Source organism: Pleurodeles waltl, chromosome 6 (genome assembly GCF_031143425.1).
Source record: "Pleurodeles waltl isolate 20211129_DDA chromosome 6, aPleWal1.hap1.20221129, whole genome shotgun sequence".
NCBI lineage: Eukaryota > Metazoa > Chordata > Amphibia > Caudata > Salamandridae > Pleurodeles > Pleurodeles waltl.
This window is the reverse complement of record NC_090445.1, coordinates 336,837,370-336,856,804: the sequence shown is the minus strand read 5'-3', so window position 1 is coordinate 336,856,804 and position 19,435 is coordinate 336,837,370. Positions and strand designations below refer to the sequence as shown.

The 19,435-nt window shown below is 43.6% G+C and overlaps 1 protein-coding gene across 1 annotated transcript in view; it reads right to left on the bottom strand.

Moving 5' to 3' along the window:
• The window catches only part of CIROP (ciliated left-right organizer metallopeptidase), a 128,777-nt gene that overhangs the window by 21,454 nt on the left and 87,888 nt on the right, over positions 1-19,435 (bottom strand). The window contains exons 11-12 of the mRNA XM_069238209.1: positions 7,751-7,873; positions 6,636-6,764 (exon numbers count right to left, since the gene is read on the bottom strand). Coding sequence (XP_069094310.1) covers positions 6,636-6,764; positions 7,751-7,873 — 252 coding nt within the window. The remainder of the gene's footprint in view (positions 1-6,635; positions 6,765-7,750; positions 7,874-19,435) is intronic.

Below are 19,435 nucleotides of genomic sequence, written 5' to 3'. Positions count from 1 at the left end.
GCACCCCTGTAATTCCCTAGTAAATGGTATCCCTAGTACCTAGGGCATGGGCACTAAAAAGGGTCCCTAAGGACTGTACCATGTATTATGCCACCCGAAGGGACCCACTCTCAAACATATGAAGACTGCCACTGCAGAATGCATGAAATGGTGCAAGCCATTATGAAAACATGACATTGCACAAACCCTGTGTGCAATGCCCATACCCATTGCATATATGTAAGTCACTCCTACAACAGGCCTTAAGAGCCCTAAGGCAAGGTGCATTATATTACATATGAGGGCACATCTGCATGAGCAGATATGCCCCTGTTATGTCTAGTTCAATTACTAGATATTGCAAGTGATCAGGCAGCTATCTTAAGGACATGTACCTGGCACTGGTAATTACAACATAACCCAGCTACATGATTGCTGCACTGAAACTAATGGTATTTGTTATCAAACACCTTATCTTAATAAATGGGCACTGATGCCAGTATTAAATTTAGTAGTACATGCACCCAGATGTGTCCCTGAAAACCTACTCATCTCTTAGTGGGCTGGCTTGAATTGACCAGCCTACCACTACAGACACGTTTCTGACCCCCTGCAGGTGAGAGGCCAGAAACAATACCTGTTCCGTAGTATCACACCTCCAGCAGGATGGCTAATGTATTTAGCATATCAAGGCTAGAGGCTTCAAAGCCTCTGCAGCCCTAGATATGCAAGAATGCCTTCCCCCAGATCTGGGCAATGCCACCCCCGCCCTGAGGCCCATTTAGCACCAGAGCAGCTGGGAAATTACTTATTCAGGAGGCCTGTCTCACGTCGAGGCTAGTTACACCCTTAAGGTGGGCTACCTGAAGTGGGCACTTTAGGAAGGGTTCCACCATCTTGTTTTTGGTGTACCTAGGACATCTGGGTCAGGAATATGCCCACACCACACCAGAAGCAGTCATATAGGGGATTTTGTCACTCCAGGGGTAAGTAGCTCATTGGCTACTACCCAACACTCCCCTAAACCCAGTATTTGGGGGTCCCCCTGAAACCAGGTCTTCAGGTTTGTCTAGATAGAAACAGGAGGCCCAAGTTGAGCCAACATTGCAAGAACTGTGGACCAGCACCGAAAATGGTGCCAAACCCGTTCTGGCTACTGCTCTCCTGACAATTGCAAAAAACGACTTGTCCCGCACTGACCAGCCACCCTAAGCCCCTTGAGGTCTGTCCAGTACTTCGCCAACCCAGCAGCATCTCCCTTGGGGGTAGAGGAGTCATCCCCCTGTATCTGAAGGCACCATTCCCGGTCCATTGTTGTGCTGCCCTTTGGATCCACTGAGGGAGGAACTTGCCAGGAGGAGGACATCAAGAGGCCAGGAGGAGGACATCAAGAGTCCAGGAGACGGGACACCACCCATGCCAACACCTACCGACAGATGAGGGATGTCAGGATCTTCAAGGTTATCACTGAGAGGGGACCTACAGTCTTGCTTTCTTCCCTTCCCCAGGTCACCCAAAACCAAGTGAGAACCTCTGACTTGAGTGACTTGCTCAAGTACTTACCCAATATCAATGATCTTAGTGTCAAAATATATATATATATATATATATATATATATATATATATATATATATATATATATATATATATATATATATAAAAAAATCAGTGTTCTTTTTTTAAAATTGGTCTTGGATTTCTTTTTGAGTATGTGTATGTGTCACATTTATTGACTGTGTGTTCAATAAACGTTGAATACTCCCCTCTGATAAGCCTAAACTGCTTGACCACACTACTACAAATAGAGCACTTGGGATTATTAACCCCTCGGGTGCCCTGGACGCAACGGTTACGTCCTGGGGAGCACCGCTGGGGCGCCCAGGACGTAACCATTACGTCCAGATAGGGGCCCTCGGGGGAAGCGATTCCCCCCCCTCCCTCCCCACTCCAAGGGCCGCTCCCCAGGGGGGCAAATTACCTTGAGGCCATTTCTGCCCCCGGGGGCAGATCGGCCTATTATAATTAAGCCGAACTGACAAAACCACTAGACACCAGGGCAATTTTTTTTTTTTTCTTTTATATGTGGGGAGCGATCCCTTAGGCAAGGGTCTCTCACCAGGGGGTAAAATTACTTTTAGGCCATTTCTACCCTCCTTGGGGGCAGATCGGCCTATTTTTATTAGGCCAATCTGTCCCCGGGGGGCAGAAACCACTATTCACCAGGGATTTTTTTTAATATATATTATTGAATGAGGGGAGCAACCCCTTGTGTAAGGGCCGCTACCCAGGGGGGCAAAATATTTTTAGGCCTTTTCTGCCCCCCACCTCCCCAGGGGGGCAGATCAGCCTATTATAATTAGGCTGATCTGCCCCTGGGGGGTGGGGGCAGAAACCCCTAGACACCAGGGATATATATATATATTTTTTTTTTACTTTATTTTTTTTTATATATGGGGAGAGACCCCTTAGGCAAGCGTTGTTCCCCTGTGGGGCAAATTTAGTTTAGGCCATTTCTGCCCCCAAGGGTGGCAGAAACCACTAGGCACCAGGATTTTTTTTTGCGCCAATTTCACGCAAGTGGCACGACCCCCTAGGCAAGGGTCGCTCCCCTGGGGGGGAAAAAAAGATTTCAGCCCATTTCTGCTCCCCTTGGGGGCAGATAGGCCTATTTCTATTAGGCCAGTCTGCCCCCAAGGGTGGCAGAAACCACTAGGCACCAGGGATTTTTTTTTTGCGCCAATTTCACGAAGTGGCGTGACCCCCTTAGGCATGGGTTGCTCTCCGGGGGAGGTACATTTATTTTAGGCCATTTCTGCTTCCCTTGGGGGCAGATCGGCCTATTTCTATTAGGCCGATCTGCATCCAGTTGGGGTGGTGGGCAGAAACTACTTAGGCACCAGGGATTGGTGTGTGTGTATGTTTTGTTTGGGGGGCAGTTCCTTGGGCAAGGGTCACTCCCCATGGGGGCACAATACTGTTGGCCATATCTGCCCCCCCCGGGGGCAGATCAGCCTATTTTTGGCAGGCCCATCTGCCCCAAAGGGTGCCAGAAAGCCCACCAGAAACCAGGGAAGATTTTTTATTCAAAATGAGAGGGCAGGGCTATGGCCATACCCCCACCCCAAATGAATGGGGCCAAAGTTGTTCTGCCCACCAGTGGGCGGGTGGGGCAATTACTCCTGATCCACACCCCGGGGTGGGGTTGAGGGTTTGCGGCAGAAAGTCTACTAGATGCAGGGAATTAAAAAAAAAAAAAGTGTGGCGGTGGCTACCAACCAGTATGTGCATGGCTATGCCCCCACCCCAACTGAAGGGAGTAACAGTCTTTCAGCTCTCCCCCGCACACTAAAACATCTTATCCCATGGCAAGCAAGAGGACATTTGATTATTTTGGGTTTTGGTTTTACATTTGGGCCATGAGAGCTTGGCTAACTCTCAAAATCGTCCCACTTGGAATGGTGAGGGCTGCACTTTTTGGACTTTGGGACTCTGCCATGTAGAAAAATCCACAAGACCGAGAAACATCTGAAAACTAAACATCTGGTTGAGTCCAGAGTGGTGTGCTTCACATGCACCCCACACTATTTTCTTACCCACAATGCCCTGCAAACCTCCAACTTTGCTGGAAATCACACATTTTTCCCACATTTTTGTGATGGAACCTTTCTGGAATCTGCAGGAATCCTCAAAATTCCTACCACCCAGCATTGTCTCATCTATACCGATAAAAATTCTTCCCCACTTGTCAGCCTAAAAGTGTTGTTTTTTCAGACTGCCCTTTTGGACTTGCTTTGGTTCCCCCTCAATTTCAACATGTCTTTGGCTCTTCCCTGTCACAGGCACTTGGCCCCCCTACAGAAGTGAGGTATCATTTTTACCGGGAGACTGAGCGGAACGCTGGGTGGTAAGAAATTTGTCCCGGTGAGGTGATCCCACACAAAAATGTGGGAAAAATGTGATTTTTATATTAGCTAAATTTGAGGTTTGCTGAGGATTTGGGGTAAGAAAACACTGGGGTTTACACGCAAGTCACACCTCCCTGGACTCCTTTGGGTGTCTAGTTTTCAGAAATGTCTGGGTTTGGTAGGTTTCCCTGTATGGCTGCTGAGCCCAGGACCAAAAACGCTGGTGCCCACCTCCCCCCGTAAAAATAGTTTTGTAATTGATAAATTCTGTTGCGGGCACTAGGCCCACCCACACAAGTGAGGTACCATTTTTATCAGGAGACTTAGTGGAAGGAAATTTGTGGCTCCTCTCACATTCCAGAACTTTCTGTCACCGAAATGTGAGGAAAAAGCGTTTTTGTTTGGCCACATTTTGAGGTTTGCAAAGGATTCTGGGTAACAGAACCTGGTTAGAGCCCCACAAGTCGGGGTATCTTGGATTCCCCTAGGTGTCTAGTTTTAAAAAATGCACAGGTTTGGTCCGTTTCCTTAGCTGCTGGCTGAGCTAGAGGCCAAAATCCACAGCTTGGCACTTTGCAAAAAGCAGCTCTGTTTTCTTTGGGAAAATGTGATGTGCCCATGTTGTGTTTTGAGGCAAATTAATTGCTGTATACCCGGTATAGAATGAAAACCCATTGCAAGGTGCAGCTCATTTATTGGCTCTGGGTACCTAGGGTTCTTGATGAACCTACAAGCCCTATATTTCCCCAGAACCAGGAGAGTCCACCAGACATACGGTATATTGCTTTAAAAAATCTGACATGGCAGTAAAACACGGACAAAAATGTCTGTTTTCTTCACCTCAATTTCAATACTTTTTTTTATTTCAGCTGTTATTTTCTGTAGGAAAACCTTGTAGGATCTACACAAATTCCCCTTTGCTGAATTCAGAATTTTGTCTACTTTTCAGAAATGTTTAGCTTTCTGGGATCCAGCATTGGTTTCACACCCATTTCTGTCACTAACTCGAAGGAGGCTGAAAGCTTCAAAAATAGTAAAAATGGGGTATGTCCCAGTAAAATGCCAAAATTGTGTTGAAAAATTGGGTTTTCTGATTAAAGTCTGCCTGTTCCTGAAAGCTGGGAAGATGGTGATTTTAGCGTCACAAACCCTTTGTTGGTGCCATTTCAGGGAAAAAACCACAAGCCTTCTTCTGCAGCACTTTTTTACCATTTTATTTTTTTTAAAACAAACTATTTGCTGTATTTTGGCTAATTTCTTGGTCTCCTTCAGGGAAACCCACAAATGCTGGGTACCTCTAGAATCCCTAGGATGTTGGGAAAAAAGGACGCAAATTTTGCATGGGTAGCTTTTGTGGACAAAAAGTTATGAGGGCCTATGCGCAAACTGCCCCAAATAGCCAAAAAAAGGCCTGGCACCTGAAAGGGGAAAAGGCCTGGCAGCGAAGGGGTTAAAGTAAGTCCCTGTAAACCAATAATGATTATTCAGACTTTTTGCATGGCATACTCCTCCATTGGTACACTACATAAGAAGCCAGCTTCCTACATTTAGTTAATCTTTTTCCCCTTCTCCTTTTATCATGCCTCAGTGGGACTTGAATCTGGTGCACTCCCTTGGAGCTGCTTCACAATTGGCCCTTGTGGCTACTCGTCATGAAAACAGCTTTCCTTATGGCTGTAACATCTGCCCGATGAGTTAGTGAGCTAGAGGTCTTAGCATTTAAGTCGCTTTATTCATCCATTTTTCCCTACAAAGTGATTCTTCGCACACAGGCCTTGTTTCTTCCGAAGATGGTCACGCCCTTTCATGTAAATCAATCCATTACCTCCCTGCTTTCTATGCTCCACCTCACCCTGCCAAGGATGAGAAGTGTCTAGATACAGATTCTTTACCAGTCCACCTATCCTCCCCTTTCTAGGGACAGTGTTCTTTCCTTTTTAGGGCCCTAATTTTCCACACCAGTGGCCTTCATGGCTCAGGGCTTCTGGCATGGAAAGTTGCAAAAAGAAACTGACGTCAGCGCACCTTGGTGGTACCTATATAGGTGGTGGCGTTGTCACTTCTGTCGTGGGTGATGCTGACAACATGCAGAGCCGAATGATGCCACCTAATGGCGCACAGGGGTACTGCTCACAAAAACTCTTCCGAATCCAGTCTGATGCCTTGGGTAATTCTATGGTAAGGAATCTGAATCTGCAGCTAGATATACTCCCTACCAGACAAGGTATTACCAGAACTATGTAACTTGTTCTTTAATACTCATTTATTATCTGGAACAGCTAAAACAATTCACAGCCAATTCGTCTTGAAAGTAATAGTGTATGATACAGAATGGCAATAAGACTGGGTACTTGACAGGGTTCTAGGTTATGTCACGAAGAGCAGCACAAATGGGTTTGTCAATGGGGGAGGCGAGGGGTTTCAAACAACATGGAGACCAGAATGTCTGAAAGATTGCTGTTAGTCACTTGTCTGGTATAGCCTTTAAAGGTCAGCATGCAAAAAGGCCGGATGTTAGATTGTCAGATGGCTAATCTGCTCCAGTGCTACTGACCTTCCATCAACCTTCATAATCTCTCTACTGGACACATATAAACGGATATACCAAAACACAAACGTGTTTTCTGCAGACATACAGCAGTACATCAGAGTGTAGGATGAATTAGAGATACATCATCATTACAGCAGTAATGGCTATCAGCTAAAGGTGAAGACACCCATCATGCCTTTATCAGATAAGGAAGACTGACCTGAATGGATGTTCCTGCAGGGCAGCTAAGCCATGGTGACCCAGCCACTTTCACCTGATACTCACTTTGTGCAACGCAACGGTGAAGGTAGCAGCATCCATGAACCATCTCACTTGCAGGAGAGGGACCCTGCGGAAACACATACACACAAATGAACATTGATGCATGTGTACTTTCTGCTAAGAAAGTCCTTGGTTTGGAAAGGATATCCCAGGCAAGAAAGGGCCGAGGCAGAGTTTAGATTCTTCCTGTTGGTGCACAAGACAGTTAGGCCCATATTTAACAGAAAATGACGGAGCGTGACGCTGCACCAAAATTGGCAGCGCCGTGCTGTCATTTTCACAACACAGGGATGCGCCATATTTAATTGAATACGGCGCACCAGTGTGTTGTCCCCTGCGCTGGCGCTAAATTGAGCTGCCTAGCACCAACGCAGGCATCCTTGCACCATCATTCAAGGATGTCTGCGTTGAGGGGTTTGAGTGTTTATGTGTGGGAAGGTGTCCCTTCCTGCACATAAACAATCACTAATGGCCATTTGGCACTTCTGTGTGTGCTGCAAAATGCACCACACACAGAAGTGCCAAAGTGTCATTCTGAAATGATTATTTATGTGCAAGAAGGGACATCTTCCCACACATAAACAATCATGTCTGGCATTTTGCTCTTTCTATGCGTGATGCATAATGCAGCACACATAGAAAAAGCAAAAAACCGAGGAAGAATAAAAGTATTCCTCCTCGTTGCGCCTTGCTAATGCCATCCCTGGGGTGGCATTAGATTTTGGCGCTGCATCAGGTTTACGAAAACTCGTAAATCTGACGCAGCGTCAAAATGCAATGGGTGTTGCTGTGGTACGCCCACAGCAACACGAATTGCACGCCCCTTTCATGCAAAGAGCTGGGTCTAAAAGGGCCCTATTTACAAGGTGGCATTAAGCCACAAAAAGTGGCTTAACGCCACCTTGTAAATACTGCGCATGGCATTGCACCACTGGAGCGTCACGAAAAGTGATGCTCTAGTGGCGCTAGGGGCTCATAAATAATGCCCCTTAGTGTCTCTTAGCCTGAATAAAAGGACTGGGTCCGGTTGTCAAATGAGAGCTTGGTAAATACCTGCAATAGTGGTACTTCTTTGATGAGCGTGGAGAAAAAGCATCGGCTGTCTGCATGGTAGATTTCCCCGAAATTGTTTTCAGAGTCCATCTGCACCTGGTTGCCTTCTAACCAGCACTCACTCTGCATTGAGGAAGAAAATATTATTGTTAACGCAAATGGCCTAATTAGAAATTATTAATGAGTGTTTATGTATTTTGAATAATGACTTATGTTGAAAAATGAAATAACGTCAAATTAATGTGCACGTTTGAAATTGTGACCTCGAAGAATGGTCATTAGTGTTCACGAAATGTACTAAAATATGATTAATCCATATGAAATATTGAAAATGTATTAGATTAATGCAGTAATATGTCATATTAAGAGTTATGAATTATGTTATTGTTTATTAATTGTAGGCCTTAACTTAACAAGTGTCCTGGCCTAGTTGCCAGGTCTCATGCAGAGCTGTATTCTTTAGTGTTTAATGAAAATGCTGACAGAGTGAACTAACTGTGAACTGCTCATTGTTTAATAAAATGCTTAGCAGAAGCTTCCTATGAGAACCGATGGACAAGAGATGAGGTTATTCGCAAAGTAACGATTTGTGTGTAATGTGTGCTAGATGCACTTTCCCGGGACGCGAACAATGAAGACACTGACAGGAGACGAAGATGCAGCAAAATTGATGCCTGATGAGCCGGATGATAAGAACATTGTAAAGTAGACCAATCAACGACATGTGAACTGTGAAATATTAGAATTCATAGATTTGGTAAATGGACATTATTGGTTAGAGTAATAATGTACGATTAATTGACCAATTGGAAATTAGGGGATGGTTTGGGAAACTTTGATATAACAACGTGACAAAGGGAAAAGACTTCAGACTTATTCTGATTTTATGAGGCGATATTTGTGGAGAAGAGGAGATTCGAGATACTTCATTGGGCTCATACTCTCTGATTGAGAATCTGATGACCTGAGGACGAAGACTGATTCTGCTTGCTGACCCATACCGTGGATAGGTAAATATGACAATGACTGAACTGCATTCTTATGCTTTTTCTTTCTAGGTACCAACTGCACTGTCTAGATATTTTCCTTTAGGTAGATATTTTTTGATAAATTTGTGTTCCAAAATTGTTTTGCATGAAGCCCCACATTCTGATGCGAATCTGAGATAGTTGAGGTTACTCACATGACGACTGACAAATTACCGAGACAATGGTTGACGATCTATTTTTCTGAACCTGATGGTTGTCATAGTTTTGCTGAATTGGATTTTACTAATGTTCTCTGTTGATGCATTGGAATGTCTTCTGATTCAAGCTTTGATTAGATCACGTCTTCTGCGACTTGCTGATTAAGAAGTGTTATTAGGATTGTTTGATTTGAGCCGATGATTAAGATTCATGACTTAGTATTGTTAATGAAAGTGAAATAAACTTACTAAACTTATAATAAAAGGTGTGGTTATTCATGGCTGAAGAGTCATGGTGTGTGAAATTTACTGACTTCAGTAATTGTTGACTTGACTAATAGTTGTTGATTATTGTGTGTTGATTATGGATTCTGTACAAAACTATAGTAAGAACACCCTATACGAATCACAAGGTCAAGCGACCTACACGCGTCCCCTTGTAAGTTTACTTATTAAGGACCGATGCGTTAACAGTTATGGTAGCAGACAATTGGTTAGTTTCTATAGGGGCTTGCCATAGGTGTTCGATACAGAGAGACAAGGTATTGACAGTTGTGTTAGGAGATGATGGATAAGTGTTCCTAGTTATGGTAATAGTTTGAAGATTGATCCGTTCAAGAATTCAGTATTATTGAAATTTGGATTTTGTTTTTCAAAATGGCAATTGTAGTGAGAATGATGTTCCCTTAAGCCCAAAAATGACTTTCCCAGGTCCTGGATCCTGCTAGTAGTGTTGGGCATGTTACCGCCGTTCCAATGATAGAGTGAGAGGTAGGTTGCGCTTGCACAGCTTATGCAAATCGCAGGTGAATTGTGACGTATGTGAGGAAATTTAGGGAGTCTGCGTACTCCAGATTAAATTTTAGTAGGAGTGTGCGTACTCCACAGTACAAGAGTAGGGAAGTCGTTGGACTTCATATGTGTGTGGCGCTTTGTGCTAAAAAATTGTCCAAGTGGTTGTTGATGTACGGACCCTGCGTGGTCTAAGGCTCCAGAGTATATTGAAAAAGTGTATGAGACACTTGGTTATATGTTGTAATCTGTCTGGTTTAGTAGGTTGATCGGGCGTAGTCAACAAGTCAGTGTGTGTGTTATAGTGGGCAAGAGAAAATTTAAACTGAGATTTGCCGAGTCCTATGTGCACCAGGACAGACCCATTGATCAGCTGAGAGTAATATTTGCGGGTCGAATTTTACTTGCGAATCGGGGAGACTGAGAAAGAGGAATATCTGCATGAAAGAAAGGGACATCAGTGAAAATCCGTAAGGTTTCTGAAGTGATTGTGTTCCCTTCCTGTAATAAACCAGCAGATTTGTTTTTGGTTAGTGCTCGCAATAATTTGCATTAGTTTTGTGTGAATTGGAGTTTAGGAGGATGAGCCGCAAGAGTGTTACGTCATTGGAGCAGCGCTGGGATAGGTTGGTTAGTGAGAAAGGTCACGCACAGATTGGCAGCCGTCCATTAGAGGCAATTGGTTGAGAACGTGGGTGAAAGGAATCCTGGGATTAAAAGTCATTTCCTGATCTGAGTAAACAAAAAGTGAAAAAGATGAAGTTTTCAAGGAGTTAAAGAGTGCCCTAAAGGGAGATACTTACATCAAAGCGAGCGTAGCAGAGCCTACCCCGCCAGAGAATACTCTGGCTTACATTGTAATGGAGGAGAGAGGTGTTGCGCCATGTGTTTGGTTAAAGCAGTGGTGCAGGTTGACAGAAAATGGGAGCTTAGCGTTTCCTGAGAATGGGACGTTCAATTTAAGAATTCTAGAGCAGTTGCGAACTATATGAGTCGAAGCCCATTCCGAGACCAGCACAGTTTGAGGCATTAGCAGTTTGGGAGCTGGTAGCTAGACAGCAACAGCAAATGAAATTCGAGAGGAGAGTGAAAAAGGTAGAAAAGTCATTAGCAGAGGCAAGATGGGAATGGAAGCAGAAGAAATGGAGAGCAGTTACATTGCAGGATGTTAAGTTGTTTCCAGCAATTACGCAGGAAAACGAGACGGGAGGAAAGAAAACAGATAGACAGTCTAATAAGGGTTCGTCTGAGAATAAAGGAGCAAGAAAGTCTCCCATAGTGGAGGAGAAGTCTGATACTGAGGATCTTGTTACACAGATACTGAGAGACAGACCACCACCGTATGCGGTACATGACGATGGTCCAAGTACTAGTGCTGATCCAACAGCTCCGGCACAGGCAATGGGGACAGCAAGTCCAATACAGGTTAATTCTAGTCAGACACAAGGTGTAGTACAAGGACCTAATGTGTGGACTACTCCAGTAGTGCAGGCACAGATGCATCTGCCACCGATACAGAGAATCTACCCAGCTGCGCCAGGCTTAGAGAGGACTTCGAACTTAGTGGTGCCTACGGAGCAAGTGGTTCCAAGACCACTCTTAGTTCAGACTGAGCCAACTCTGATTTTGTTACCCCAGGTACAGCGGCAGGGGATGCCAAGGTTTATGCCAATGACAGGGACACAGTCAGACTTGACACTGATTATGAATCAGAGCATGGGAGTTACTCTTCCACAATGTTCAGGGGCTAGAGCAGCCCCATATGCAATATCGCTGCCAATTACTGTTGGTCCAGGGGTACCATTATTTGCACAGAAGAAACCAGGCGTGCGTGAACAAGGAGAGATGTCTCAGAGTCTAGTGAAGAGGGGACCAAATGAACAAGTGCAGATAGTCTTTTCCATGGGTCAAACCATTGATGAGTCAAGATCATTGTTAGATCTTAGTCCACTCGTTGCACTTCCAGATGCTGTGAATTTGCCTAGTGCAGGTCAGAGCTTGAAATTATTGACACCACAGACATCAAATGCAGTGGTACAGCAGGTGCCACCGATGAACGCAAGTAGCATCTCGTTACAGGGACTGACAGCTCAGCAGTTGACCGCACTGTTGGACAAGCTGAATACTCCACAGAATGCTTCCAAGGGAGAAGAGCAGATCAATTGTGTCAGATTGAGTATGGAAGCAAGTGAACTGGTAGAGGGAACAATGGGGGTGAATAGATTAGAGTCCTACACAGAGGCAGAGTTGAGATACTTATGTCCGAGTATTACACGAGAGGTGAGCAAACTTATATTAGAGATTAGCAGATTTGGCAGAGAAGCATGACATAGGATTTGAGAAAACAAAGCATCTGAAGAGAAGCTACAGATTGGATTTTGAAGCAAAAGATTTTGAGCACATGAGGTCAGCCGGAATGAAGGCACACCTTAAGGAATTACTGCAGAGTGCTCAGGTGTGGGGAGCATTAGAGAAGTGGGAAGGCAGATGGGCAAAGAAGAAGGAGGATAAAAGGAAACAAGATTCTCTAGAGGTGCCTGAAAAGGTGCAACAGCGTAAGGATCCAGTAAAGATTTTACAGATGAGAGAGATGCCAGGGGGACAGATTGTTCATGTCCCTTGGCATAGGAGCGATATTCTGTCATTCACAAACGATTATCCAGAGCTGAGGGAAAAACCGGTAGAGTGGTATCAGCAGACGGACAGATTTGTGAAGCTCTCAAAATGTTTGTGGGAAGTCTTGAATACTTTACTGGAAATAGTGGTTCCAGCAGACTTATGGGTTGAGTGTAAGAAAGCTGTAGATTGGCAGACAAGTGAGCCAGAGAGATAAGAGCACAGGTGCACCATCTCCTAAAGTAATGAAACATTACTATAAGGTGATTGAATTCCTGAAAACGAGGATTTCGCCCAAAAATTTTGATTTGCAAAGGATTGACAGGACAGTGCATGAGGTAAAGCAGTCAATACATGCGTACTACGAGAGGTTGTTGAAAGCATTCAAGGAGTATAGTGGTAAGGAAGTGATTGAGCCGAAAGACATGCTGCATTTTGTGTTTAGGTTTGTGGAGGGACTGAGATCTGAGATAGGTCAGATGATTAAGAGTCATTTGATTTGCTGGCAGGCGAAGCCGATTGATGAGGTGTGGCAGTATGCGAAATACTGCAGTGATGAGATTGAGTTGTAGTAGAAAAAGTTGAAAGAGAAGGTGATGGTGATGCAGATTAAGGCAGCTCAAACAGGAGTACAGGGTACTTTTGTGCAACAGGTGCCACAGCAGCAGGGAAATGTCATGTTCCAGACTCAGATGAGGGGTAGAGTTCGCGGAGGCAATATGATTTGTGGTCCGGATTTGAATATTGTTGAAATTCAGACTGATGTGCAAGGGATGAAGAAGATGTTGCCGTGTCACATTTGCGGGACCGTGGGACACTGGAGGCGGGGGTGTCCGACGATGGTGCAAGAGGGTGTTGTTCAGCAAAGTAACAATGTAAATGCATTTTAGACTGAGAGGATTGAGATTAAGGGGTCCTAATCCAAATTTTTAGAATAATGCGAATCAAATGCAGAATTTTCAACCCATGCAGGAGGTGCAAATGCCCTGTGCACAAGTGTCACAGTTGCAGCTGATGCAGCAGCAGATTACTATGGTACCTATACAGCAAATGCAGATATCTCAAGCCCCGATGGAGCAGCAACAGATGATGCTTTTTCAACAGGTCAGAGACAAGACAGAAGTAGTAATACAGTACACCAATTCCCGTTACATAGTGAGGATGAAATAGTTAGTGACTGGATAAATTATAGTCTGAATGAGGAGCCATGTGTGCTTGCAGCCTCCTTAGAAGTAGATCAGAGAGTACCCTATGTAAAGCGAAAGGTTATGGGTCACAAAGTCTCATTTTTGGTAGACACAGGAGCTACACGCTCTACAGTGAGAAGTGCAGAATTCTCAAATTTGCCCCTTTCGAGTCGAACAGTTCAAGTTGTAGGAGTAGCGAATCAAAATTTGACAAACCCAATTACAGATCCAGTGCAAGCTGAGATTGGCAATTTTCAAGGACTGCATAAATTCGAGTCCGGTATCCTTACTGGAAAGGGACGTGCTGTGTAAGACAAAGTGTTTGATTACCTGTTCAACCGATGGAACAGAGATTCAGACAAATAGTGATGATGAGGAAGACCAAGCCCCAGAGCCTGAGTGTGAAACTACAAATCGGGAGTACCCATTGATTGAATTCTTCCCGATGTTCACAGTGAAAGAACTGCATTCCAATTTGCAAGGGGCAGTGCAAGAAAATGTGTGGGATTTGACAGGGAAAGAAGTGGGGTTAATCAAAGGAGTGTAACCGATTAAAGTCACCTTAAAGCCGAATGCAGTGTTTTCACAGCTTCCCCAGTACAATACGCCACAGGATGTCCTGATGAAAGTGGCTCAGATAATTGCAGATTTTGTGAAGCAGGGAGTTCTGAAGGAGGTGTTGAGCAGCCAGTGTAATTCACCAATAATGGGTTTGAAGAAGCCATGTGGAAAGGTCCGAATTGTGCAGGATTTGAGAAAAATAAATGACCTTGTGGTTAAGTGTTGTCCCGTAGTGCCTAACCCAGCTGTAATAATGTTCCAGATTCATTGTGATGCAGAATGGTTCACAGTGGTTGACCTGTCACAAGCATTCTTTACTGTGCCTCTACACGAGGATAGTCAATTTCTCTTCAATTTAAAATTCCTAGATCATATCTACTGCTGGTGTAGACTTCCTCAAGGGTACATGGAGTCACCATCTTTTTTTAATTAGATCTTGAAAAAGAATTTGGGGTCATTAGAATTACCTTTTCTGTCGACTCCGGCACAGTACATTGATTACTTATTGGTCGCATCAAGGACAAGGGACGAGTGTAAGAACGACTCGATTGCCATATTGAATCATTTGAGAAAGTATGGTCATAAAGTGTCACCATTGAAGTTGCAGTACTGTCAGAAGGTAGTGATGTATTTGGGTCACCAGATTGAGAAAGGGTCAAATCAAGAGAAAGGATCACAATGATATTACAGATAAATACCCCGACTTCACAGAGAGATGTTAGGGTGTTTCTGGGAATGGTAGGTTATTGTCACTAGTGGATCCCAAATTTTGCAGAAATTTAGAAACCTTTGCAGAAGCTGACTCATAAAGTTGTCAGTGACCCCATAGCGTTAGATGAAGATCAGATGAAAGCGTTCACTGAACTGAGAGAGAGTTTGTGCAGAGCTCCAGCGTTGGGTATGCCTGATTACACAAAGCCATTTACGTTGTTTTGTCATGAGCATGATGCATGTTCCTTGTCTGTCTTGACTCAGGTCCATGGAGGGGTGCTTATCGCCCAGTAGCATATTTTTCAGCTACCTTGGACCCAGTTGCAGCAGCCTTACCAGGTTGTTTGCGAGCAGTTGCTGCAGTTTGTCAGAGCCTTTCAGAGTGTGAAGGAGTGGTGATGGGATATCCCCTAACTGTAATGGTCCCTCACTCGATTGAGATTTTACTGACAAGGACGAAAACCCAATACTTGACTGGTGCCAGGTTGACTAGATATGAGACGAACATTTTGGGTGCTCCAAATGTGACACTGAAAAGATGTATAGTGCTGAACCCGGCAACTTTACTTCCAAGTGATACTACCGAAATTGAAAAAGAGGAAGATGTTGAACATGATTATCTCGAAGTAACTGAGTTATACACAAAACCGAGACCTGACATTAGTGATACCCGAGTGGGAGAAAATGACGGAATTGTTTTTGTAGATGGTTTGTGTTTGAGAGACAGCACATGGACACAGAGCAGGCTATGCCGTGTGCACAATTACAGGTACCTTAGAAGTGTATTCTGCTCAGGTAGCAGAATTGGTCGCTCTTATTAGGGTGCGCCATGTTTTTGCTCGATTGAGAGTTACTATCTACACAGATAGCCAATACGGATTCGGAATAGTTCATGATTTTGGTCAATTGTCGTCACAGAGAGGTTTCCTGACCTCTACTGGGTCACCAGTGAGAAATGGTGAAAGAATAAAGGAGTTGTTATATGCAATTCAACTGCCTGAAGAAATTGCCATGGTGAAATACAGTGCACATCTAAAGTCACAGGACCTCGTGTCATTAGGGAATGGATATGCGGATCAAGTCGCAAGGTTTTGTGCATTGAACTGTACATCCCTTCAAAGACAAGTGTGAATTGTTATCTGAAGAAGACACTACATGTACGGGTTTTACATTAAAAGTGATCAACACATTAGAGGAATTAAAAATTTAGCAAAGCAATGTCAACCAGTAAGAGAAAAGGTCATGGAGCAAAATGAAATGTATTTAAAGACAGGATGAGCTGTGGGTATCTGAAGAGGGTCAGATGGTATTACCAAATAGTCTGTTGTCTCAGATGGCGAGGTACTATCATGGTCAGGCACACATTGGGAGGGATGCCATGGTTCGTCTGTTGAAAACTGACTGGTTTAACCCAAAGTTTAGACTAGCATCTGAGGTAGTATACCATTGTTGTGTCATATGTCAGCAATTAAATGTGGGAAAAAGGACAGTGGTAAATTTGAGCCACATTGGAAGAGCAGGAGGTCCATTCAGCAGAATGCAATTGGATTTCATTGAAGTGCCTGCGTGTGGAGGTTTGAGATATGTGTTGGTGATTGTGTGCATTTTTTGTCATTAGATTGAAGCGTACCCTACCAGGAGAAATGATAGCCTTACAGTAGCAAAACTGTTGCTTAGGGAACTGATACCACATTTTGGATTTCCGCTCTCTTTAGAATCAGATAGAGGAATGCACTTCAATAATGAAGTGAATAAACTGTTGTGTGCAGCACTGAATATTGAGCAGAAGTTGCATTGTAGTTACCGCCCCGAAGTATCAGGACAAGTGGAGCAGATGATTGGTACCCTGAAATCAAGAATTGCAAAAATGTGCGCAGCCACAAATCTGAAATTGCCAGATGCATTGCCTTTGGTGTTGATGTCAATGCGAAACACACCTGACAGGAAGACAGGATTGTCGCCCCATAAGATTCTCATGGGCAGGACAATGAAGTTGCCAGCAGTCCCAGCCAATGCACTTGTCAACATTACACATGATATGGTGTTGGATTACTAAAAGGGTCTGGCTGATGTAGTCCGCTCTTTTTCTCAGCAGGTGGAGGCCACCACACTGCCACCGATCCATGACCCAGGGCACAACCTGAGAGCGGACGACTGGGTTGTTGTCCGAAAACATGTTCGCAAGACGTGCTTGGAGCCTCGTTGGAAGGGTCCATACCAAGTGGTTCTAACAACTATGACAGCTGTGAAGTGTACTGGAATTCCAAACTGGATTCACGCAAGTCACACGAAGAAAGTGGCATGGCCACTAGATCATGAAGAAGTGTTGTTGAGAGTACCAACAACCGTGAGACAAGTTACAGCACCAGAACAGGAAAAGGAGCAAGGAGGAACTGAAACTGAACCTGAGCTCGTTGAGGACGGTTCCATCACCCCTGTGAGAGGAAGGTGAAAATCTCCAGTAGGGTGTTGAGGAACCTATCGCAACTGAACCAGCAGGAGAGCCTAGTACTGACGGAGCTCTCCCAGAAGCAGACTATTCTGAGAAACAAACAGGAAAAGTGCCAGACCAAGAAGGGGAAGGAGTTGAGCTGGATCAGAGCCAAAGTGATCCGACTCCTCTTGAACATGTTGCAGGTCTGTCAAGAGAAAACACCACAGAAAAAGAAAAAGATTCAAGTTCAGTCCTGAAGAGAATATTAACAGAAGGTACACGAAAAGGAGATAAGTGGCCTAATCCGCAAGTGGAGAAAAGAAAAGAGGAGGTTGTCGAACCAACAACAGAGGAAGAAATGGATACTACAAGAAAGGAAGAATTAAGTAAAGGAGAGTTGAATGGTGATCGAAAGTTGAAAAGAAAGAGAATAGATAGTCAAAGGTACGCAGGTCCTGAATGGGCGTATGCAACTACAAACAAATGGCAACACAAGTTTATGTCTTTCTGTTTTGATAGGGAAGTTCCGGGTCAATATTTTGAAGTAACCTGAAGAAGATCAATGATCTGGACTATTGAAATAATCTGAAAAGTATTTTTGAAAAAAGAGACTGATGCAAATAACCAGAAAAGACATTCATAACCTGATTTGACATTTTAAACCTGATTTTGACAAAGCTGCTAACCAAATTTGACAAGGAGAAGGTTTCCTGGAAGTGAAACTGATCTGCTGAAAGAATTTGTCTATTTTTTATTTTTGCTGCACGTTTTCTAAGTTACTTCTGCTTTCTGATTCTTTACAGATCATGGCTGATGTAGATAAGAAAAATAGGGATGTTAGGTGTTGTAAAAATATGAGCATTGGGTTGGCAATTATGTGTGGGATATTGTTTATAGTGCTGATTGTGGGTATGTCTGTTCTTGATGTGAAAGGAGCCAACCATACTTCTGCTTTTGAGGCTAAAACACTAACAGCTTTCGAGAAGTTTAAGTTAGATGAAAAGTATTTGCATGACTTCACTAATGTTCAAGGAAAACGTTCTTCTAATCTTTTCTATCGCTTGCTGAGTGATTATGTTGAGACGATAGATGCAAAGGATTGTCTTGTGTGTACGCAGATTCCTTCATCAGTTGAGGAAGGAGTCATTTACCATAGTCTTCCACTAACATATGGGATAAGTTGTAGTCTGTTACTAACAAGATTTTATAACCAGAAGTATATTCAGTATTTCTACTCCAATCACAACGTAGTATTTTCGTTTGTTACTATTATTAGATATTTGAGTAGAGTAGCTAAGGAGAATAACACAGAATTAGTCAGAGGATTCTTTGAGCCTACACTAACATTTGGGACCGCTTATGCTCATAAAAATAATCTTACATGCTTGCTTACACCTCTAAAGAAGAGCTTCTTAAATCACACTGATGACAGAAGAAAGGCATTGAAAGAGAAATTAGAAAGAAGCTTAGAGAAAAGGACCTACAAAAATTATTATGCTTACACTGCAATTAAAATGCAAGGGAAATTAGCTTTAGATGCATACACGTAGGGAAGCTTTGTATATATAGGCCTAAATCGCGCACTGACACTTTATTTGTGGGTACGAGTGAATGTAGGCATGTGTTTCTATTCCAGAGTAAATGGACATTTATGTTGAATGGGCAGGACCCTGCGATTCCGGAGATGTATCATATTTGTGGACTAAATGCTTATTACCATCTTCAAAGAGGATGGTATGGGACATGTTATTTAGGGATAGTATTCCCAAAGATTTACCAGATGAAGGATTTGAAAATGTTTCAGAAATTGACAGAATTACATTGTAAGAGACATAGGAGGGAAACCTCTTCTGCAATAGTGGGAGATATATTTGGTGCGGTGATTCCTTCAGTGGGAGTCATCCTGAATTCAATCAAAATTCGAAAGCTGTCTACTATTGTGGATAACATGCTAAAAGACTTTTCAGGGGCTATACTCCTGATTTGGCTGCGGATAGAGCTACGACTCTTCAAAATCGTCTTGCTTTAGACATTCTTTTAGCGAAAAATGGCAGAGTCTGTAAAATGATTAACTCTAGGCATTGCTGCTCGGATATTCCTAACATTAGTTAAGACATAGGAGATTTACTTACTAATCTGACAAACGCAAATAGTGATTTGAAGGAGTTGAAAGAACCAGGTGTTTGGGAAAAGGTTGG